The sequence below is a fragment of the Tupaia chinensis genome, unplaced genomic scaffold (assembly GCF_000334495.1).
Source record: "Tupaia chinensis unplaced genomic scaffold, TupChi_1.0 Scaffold000604_1, whole genome shotgun sequence".
Taxonomy (NCBI): Eukaryota; Metazoa; Chordata; class Mammalia; order Scandentia; family Tupaiidae; genus Tupaia; species Tupaia belangeri.
Genome location: NW_006160122.1, coordinates 1300025 through 1307055, shown reverse-complemented (window position 1 = coordinate 1307055; position 7031 = coordinate 1300025). Strand labels below are relative to the sequence as shown.

The window sequence follows — 7031 nt, the reverse complement described above, 5'->3', positions numbered from 1 at the left end:
TGGCTGGGAGGGCTGGGCAGAGTGCCCTGTGAGACGCTATCGAGGGTGCTTGTCTTTCTCTCTCAATGAAGAGAGACTTTTAAGAAATTGTAACTAGGGCCAGATGGTGACATGATGGTTAAGGTGGATGAATCTCACATGGCTGACTTCTTTGTTCAAGTCTCTGACCCAGTGGCTTGAAAAACACGCCGGGTGCGTGTGCGTGTACATGCATTCCCAAAATCCTGAGTGGGAACGGAGCAGAAGGGATTGTGGTGTGACCATCCCCCAGGGGGATTCCCTGGGATGGGGGCGGTGTAGAGGGGAGGGATGGTGCTGTCTCACTGTTCCTCGCTCTTACTCTCTGTCTCTCTCTGGCGAGTACATGTGCCCAGTAGCAAATTTTAAAATAAATAAATAAATAAAAGATTCCATGTCCTGCCCAGGCTCACAGACTGGGAACTGAGCCCCAGGTCCAGCTGCTTCTGAGCTCGCGCCTGGGCGTGCCATGCTGCCTGCCTCCTCCCTCCACTTCGATTTCCAGCTCTGTCTCCAGCCCACACCTGCACCTCCTCTCTGCCCGGGTCCTCCTAAGGGATTCATTACTACTCTCCTCAACTCGCTTCTCTTCCCTTGAGTCTCTCTTAGTCTCTGGCCCCATAATTCACCCACACCCTAGGCCAGGTGCTTGGGAATCACTCTGGATTCCTCACGGTGCCTCTGCGTGTTAGCCGCCGGGGCCTGCCGATCACGTTCCTGAGCATCTTCGTCTGTCTTTTCCTCTCCATCGCTGCTGGACGGGCCTTTCTCTCCTGGACGATCTGGTCAGTTTGCTCTCAAACAGCCCTTCAGAGTCTGGTCTCCACCCTGACTGCCAGAGGGGTCCCCCCACAAGGAACCAGGTCTCCATGCTGCTCCACTTTCCACGGCTCCCTGTTGTCTAGGTAGCTCTGACAAGGTCGCGAGGAGAACTCTGCAGAAGTGTCCTACGTGCGGGAAGTGCAGCTCGCTCTGTGCCCCCTGGGAGAGTCCCTGCAGAGGAGTGTAGGGACGGTTGTCGGGAGCCCTGCAGGAAGAGTCCTGTTGGGATTTGTTTGACCTGCTGGGTCACGCGTCTAACCGCCTCAGTGGCCTTTTCCCCGTGTGCCCTGGTTAATAGGATCACTCTTGGAAAGTGCTGCCTGGTAGGATCACGTTGGAGCCCCTTAGCATGGTGTAGCAAGGGGACCCCTCACCTCTCACTGCTCCCCTCCCGTCCCCACACCCACCCTGCACTATCTGCAGTCCTCCTGTGGGCCTCTTTATACCTCTGTGGTCCTGCTTCTTCCAGGGTCCTAACCTTCAGTCCTCAAGGACAAATCTCTACTAATGCTTCACAAGTTGGCCCCCATGGCACCTCCCTCCTGAATCCTATTCTTCTCTTCTCTTTGGGGGCACTATTGCTTGGCCTGTGGCGTCCAGCATTCACCGCTCTGTGGGTCTGTGTGCTCCAGGGCTCACGGTGAGTGCAGGTTGAACAGGTGGAAGAGGGGATGAGCTCGAAGGCCCAAGGCAGTGTGGGACTGGCGATCACACTGCCTCAAAGCCCCGGGACACCTTAGACCAGGTCTTCCAGGCTGTGGGGGCTGGCCTGCATACTGCAGAATGTCAGCGGCAGGCCCGGCTTCTGCGGCCTGGCTTCTGCGGCTCGGCCTCTGTGGCCCGGCCTCTGCGGCCCTCGGATGCCCGTAGCAACAGCCTCCCCAGGTCTGACAAAAGTGTTCCTAGGGGTGTCCGAATGTCTGCTGGGGAACAACATGGTCCCTGCTTGAGACCGTGGTTGTGGACATGGATTATTCCGATTGTCTACCTGTCTCTGTGCAGAGGGGCCTTTTCTCAGTTCAACCCATTATCCTTCTTGCCCTTAAAATTTCTCAGGGATAAAAACAAACAAAAACCTTTCTTTCCACACCTGAGCTATAGCGGTAAGTTCTGGGAAGGGTGTGGCCTCAGTTGCTTCCTTGGGATGGAAGAGCCAACCTAGAGCTGAGCTCGTCGTGCCTGGAGCTGGGAGGCCTTTGGGGTCCATGGGCGTTCTTGCTGTGGGTGTCTGTGCCAGGTTCCTGGGGACGTTTGCAAAGCATCCTTGCAGAGAGCTGCCAGCCCGGCCCACGCTTTCCTAGCAAGGCATTCCTTCTGTAGAGCGAAGGGCCGTCTCCTCCCTTCCCACCCCAGCCGAAGGACAGGGCTGTCTCGCACCTGCTTCTCACCCTCGCTCACTCTTGCAGTCAGTGCCGAGGGCAGCCAGGCCTGTGCCAAGGGCTGCGAGCTCTGCTCCGAGGTCAACGGCTGCCTCAAGTGCTCGCCCAAGCTGTTCATCCTGCTGGAGAGGAACGACATCCGCCAGGTGGGCGTCTGTCTGCCATCCTGCCCGCCCGGATACTTCGACGCCCGCAACCCCGACATGAACAAGTGCATCAGTGAGTGTGGGCGGAGCCTCCGGCGGGCCAGAGTGCTTTAAACCACTCGTGGCTGGTGAGAGGAAGGGGGGCACTGAGGAGAGGAGAGGAGGCTCCTGATTTACGTACCCGCTGCTGGCCAGATGTCTCCCACCCATCCTTCCTGCCTGGGCCACACAGAAGCCCCTCTCCCTCCACACCTGCACATACTGGTCCTCACCTATCACCCAAGCCACAAACCTGATGGCCGCCCCCTCACTCATGTCATTCCCCTCCCTCTAATAACCACGTCCTGCCTGCTCCAGCTGCCTTCCGTCCTCACCGCCAGTGCCTCCCCACGCTCCGCAGCCTCTCTCCTGGACATGGCAGCCCTGCTCCTCTGTCCTCTGGCGCTTGTCTGGTTCCCTGCAGCCCGCCCTCTGCACTTCAGCCAGACACATGCTCCTGAGACACCACCACACCCAGCTGGCCCCCGTGCAGGGGAACCCAAGTCTAGCTCTCAGCCTGCTTGTCCTCCCCCTTCTCCCTGGCCTTCTAGCAGGGCTCCCCACACCAGCTACAGTTCCACGTGGCCCAAGACATGTGCTGTCACCTCTCCATCCCATTTCTGCAGCCACAGCTGTGACATGCTGGGGACATACAGTGAACACACTGGAGGGAAAATGCCAGTCCCCCCCGCCTTCCAGGTCTCATGTCCCTTGAGCCTCACGAGGACAATCTGGAGGGGGTCAGGACCAGCACGATGGTACCCTTTGATAGCTGATCACATGGAGGCCCAGAGGGGAAATGACAGGCCCACGATTAGCCCACTGGGGTCTGATCTCAACTCTGCTACTTCCTCCTTGTGAGACCTTGGCTGCACCTCAACCTCCCAACATCTCACCTTTACAATGGAAGTACGGTCGGAATTGTTCCCGCCCAGGGTCGTTGTGAGATGCACGTCTAAAGCCCTAGAGTCTGGCACTCAAGTCAGCCATAGCTGCTATTGTCTTACTCTTGTTCTTATTTTACCGACAGCTGAACAGAGGAACCAGTGCATCGGGGAAGGAAAGAGGGAGGGAGAGGGAGGCGAGGCTGACATAAGCCCCAGACGCGAGGAGGTACCCAGGAAGGTGGTAGTGGTGTGGGGAGCTTCAGAGGCTGGAGGCTGGACCCTGGGAGCGGCCCTCCTGGTCCTCAGAGCATTTGGGTGGCCAGTTCCTAGCTGTGCCTGTCTGGAAACTGGCAGCCTGGGGTTCGGGTACCAGAGATGGGAGGATGCAGCCCCACCACCTGGGGAGGGAGAGATTGTGAAAGACCCTGCCTGCTTCCAGCCGAGCCCTGCACGGCCCCCACGCCCCACGTCTCCCCAGAGGAGAGGACTGGCAGCAGGGAGCCGGGGAGGAGCCCGGGCATCTAACCTAGGTGGTTCCTGGAACCCGGCCCTGCTGGGGAGAGGAATTTGCCCAGGGCCCGGCCCCTCAGCAGATTCTTTCTGCCTGGAGCAGGAGAACCAGCCTTGGGATATTGTGGATGCCCAGCAGTGTGGAGAGGAGACCACAGGTCGCCCTTGGGGGGGGGGCACTCAGCTGCTCAGTTTAACGATGGGGTAGCCCTTGGGGATGCCCTGAAAGGCTGAAACCTCCCCTACCACCCCAGCCAGGCCCCATGGCCCTCTTCCGAAACTGGTTCTGAGTCTCACCTTGGGCTCCAGGGCCTGAGACTGGGTTCAGGTTCGGGTTGGCTGTTGATGGCAAGACCCCAGCCAGCTGTCAAGAGGCTGCTCTGGCCTCTTCTCCGTGGCTCTGTGCTTGTTTCCCCTGCAGCCTCCCAACTCCTCTGCAGTAATTGCGGCTCTAGGCCACGGTGTTGCCCTCTGTGTGGGGGGGCGAGGGGCCAAGGGCTTTTGGGGCGGGGCGGGGGGTGGCTGCTGGAGGCTGAGCCTGAGCCCCCCCGGACCTGGTCCTCTCCTCAGAATGCAAGATCGAGCACTGTGAGGCCTGCTTCAGCCACAACTTCTGCACCAAGTGCAAGGAGGGCTTGTACCTGCACAAGGGCCGCTGCTACCCGGCCTGCCCCGAGGGCGCCACAGCTGCCAACGGCACCATGGAGTGCAGCAGCCCTGGTAAGCGGGGTGGGCGCTGCGGCTAGGGTGGGCGCAGTGGCCGACCATCTGCAGCCCCAGGAGGAGGGGGGGGCGAGCACCTTGCGGAGAACAGCACCTGCCCCACTGCCACCTTCTGGGCTTGCTTGAGGACTTTCCTGCCCTCTAGACTAAAGATGCCCCTGTCCGAGGCCTAGGCAGAGGGCAGGTGGGGAAGCCCCCCTGGGGTATTCTGGCCAGGAGGAGATATGACCCTCCTCCTCTCCGTCCTCTCCCTCCGCCCTCTCTTCCTGCTAGCACAATGTGAAATGAGTGAGTGGTCCCCATGGGGGCCCTGTTCTAAGAAGAAGAAGCTCTGTGGTTTCCGGAGGGGCTCTGAGGAGCGCACACGCAGGGTGCTCCATGCCCCTGGTGGGGACCACACCGCCTGCTCTGACACCAAGGAGACCCGGAGGTGCACAGTGCGGAGGACACCGTGTCCCGACGGTGAGTGGCAGCTTCTCCTCCCGGCCAGGGAGTCCCAACACCTCTGCTTTCTGCCTGTCACCCAGGGCAGTCCTCACGGCAAGGCCAGATAGAGAGTCCCAACCCAGGGCCCCATGCCGTCCAAGCCAGGTGCCATGTCCTGGCAGGGAACAGGGCCCCAGAACTCTGTGGCGGGGGACTGGACGCCCCTGTGGTTGACAGCCCTCCAGTTTCCATTTCTTCCGGGCCAGTGGACCTTCATGCCAGAAGGGCCCCCAGAGGTCAGATGGGGTGCGGGGGTGGAAAGAGGCACGGAGATCCAGAGAGGTGTAGTGATTCGACCAAGGTTGCACAGCCTGCAGTTGGCAGGGAGCTGGCTGCTGCTCTTTGCCTGGCCCAGAGGTGGCTGGCAGGGGATGGGGACTGTCCTGCCTGTCCTGAGAACTGAGCACCTGGGAATGGCCTTGGCCCATTGGGATCTGAGGTCTGAGGAAGACCAGGAAGGGGAGGGTATCTGGTCTGGCCTACCAGGTGGGCGATGGGCAGGCTCTCAGGGTCTCTGTGGGTCCCATGCTGCAGATCCTCTGGAGTGGCCTTGAGGTGGCCTGACTACCCAAAGGCAGCATCCCCCAGCCTCCTCCCTGCCCCACCCCCAGCTTCCTCGCCACCACTCCTCGGGCCGTTGGCCAGGCCCGGGGCCACCGCACACCCTCCATGGATTCTTCCTGCTGTTGGGTTGTTGCAGGGCAGAAGAGGCGGAAGGGCAGCCAGGGCCGGCGGGAGAATGCCAACAGGAGCCTGGCCAGGAAGGAGAGCAAGGAGGCGGGCGCCGGTGCTCGGAGACGCAAGGGCCAGCAGCCGCCACCGCAAGGGACAGTGGGGCCACTCACATCCGTGGGGCCCACCTAGGGACGTGGCCCAGCCTCCCACCCATGCAGAAAGAGCCCAGCACTGCTCTGTGTGATGAGAGCTCTCCTGAACTGGCGTGTCGGGGACGTGTACACACACATACTCCATCCATCCATGCACCCACAGATACACACACACTCCCATGTGCAAACACACGACTGTACATACATGTACACATGCAGCCGAGGCCACTGGAAGCACTTGCATCCCTTGGACGGTACTGGGCGGGAAGACAGGCAGGCAGAGGGCCAGCAGGCCACGAATGGTTGACACCCGGGGATAGATTTGAGGTGCCCAGCTGTGGCACAGCGGGGCCTTCCAGGGGAACCGCTAGGATCGGACCAGCCAGACGTGGCCGACAGGAGCCGGGGCTCAAGGACTGCTGGGCCCTGGGGAGGCCTCCTCCCGGCCCTGCCCGTACCCCTGGCGTGGGCCTTTGCTGTGGGGGAGCACTGTTACATACCCATGGTACCCGGCAGGGCTGATCTGTCTCAGAACACTGCTTCAAGGTTTATTTCAAATTAAAACAAAACAAAACAACAGCGGTAGCCACAGGTACCGGCTTCCTTCTCAGAGTTTGAGGATTGGTGAGGTGCTCAGGGGAGCGAGCAGAGACAGGGCTGAATTTCATGAGCCCCCAGTAGCCTCCTCGACAGAGAGTCCAGAGCAGGCGGAAAACTCTGGAGCTGCTCTGGAGGCTGTCGCAGGCTCGCTGCGTCTTCCTTACTCAGAGCACGGCTGGGGCCAGTGGCGACGGCAGTAGTTAGAAGGGGGGATCTCAGGTCCCACCTCTGACCTGATGAACCCGAGTCTGTGTTGTAACAAGATTCCAGGTGACTGGTGTGCATGTTACAGTTCAAGAAGCTGTGCTGGGGACCAGCAGTTGGCATAATGGCTATGCGCTGTACTATGTAGTCAACTTTGGTTCAAGTCCCGGACCCGGTGGCTTAAACTCACACCAGGCATGTGTGTGTGAATGCCCAAGATCCCAAGAGGAGAATGGAGGAGAAGGGATTGTGGTGAGGCCATCCCCCCAGGAGGGGGATTTCTCGCTTTCTGTCTCTCTGTCTCTCTGTCTTTCTGGCGAGCTCACGTGCCCTATAGCAAGAAAAAATCAAAAAAAAAAAGAAGAAGAAGCTGTGCTGGAATGCTGGAGT

At 59.9% G+C, this 7031-nt stretch overlaps 1 protein-coding gene across 1 annotated transcript in view; it reads left to right on the top strand.

Annotated features, from left to right (window-relative positions):
* The window catches only part of RSPO1 (R-spondin 1), a 22132-nt gene extending 15330 nt beyond the window's left edge, over positions 1–6802 (top strand). Inside the window, exons 3-6 of the mRNA XM_006158580.1 lie at positions 2247–2438; positions 4372–4521; positions 4798–4986; positions 5711–6802. Of these exons, the coding sequence (XP_006158642.1) occupies positions 2247–2438; positions 4372–4521; positions 4798–4986; positions 5711–5874 (695 nt within the window). The 3' untranslated portion in view covers positions 5875–6802. The remainder of the gene's footprint in view (positions 1–2246; positions 2439–4371; positions 4522–4797; positions 4987–5710) is intronic.
* Positions 6803–7031: the final 229 nt, after the last annotated feature.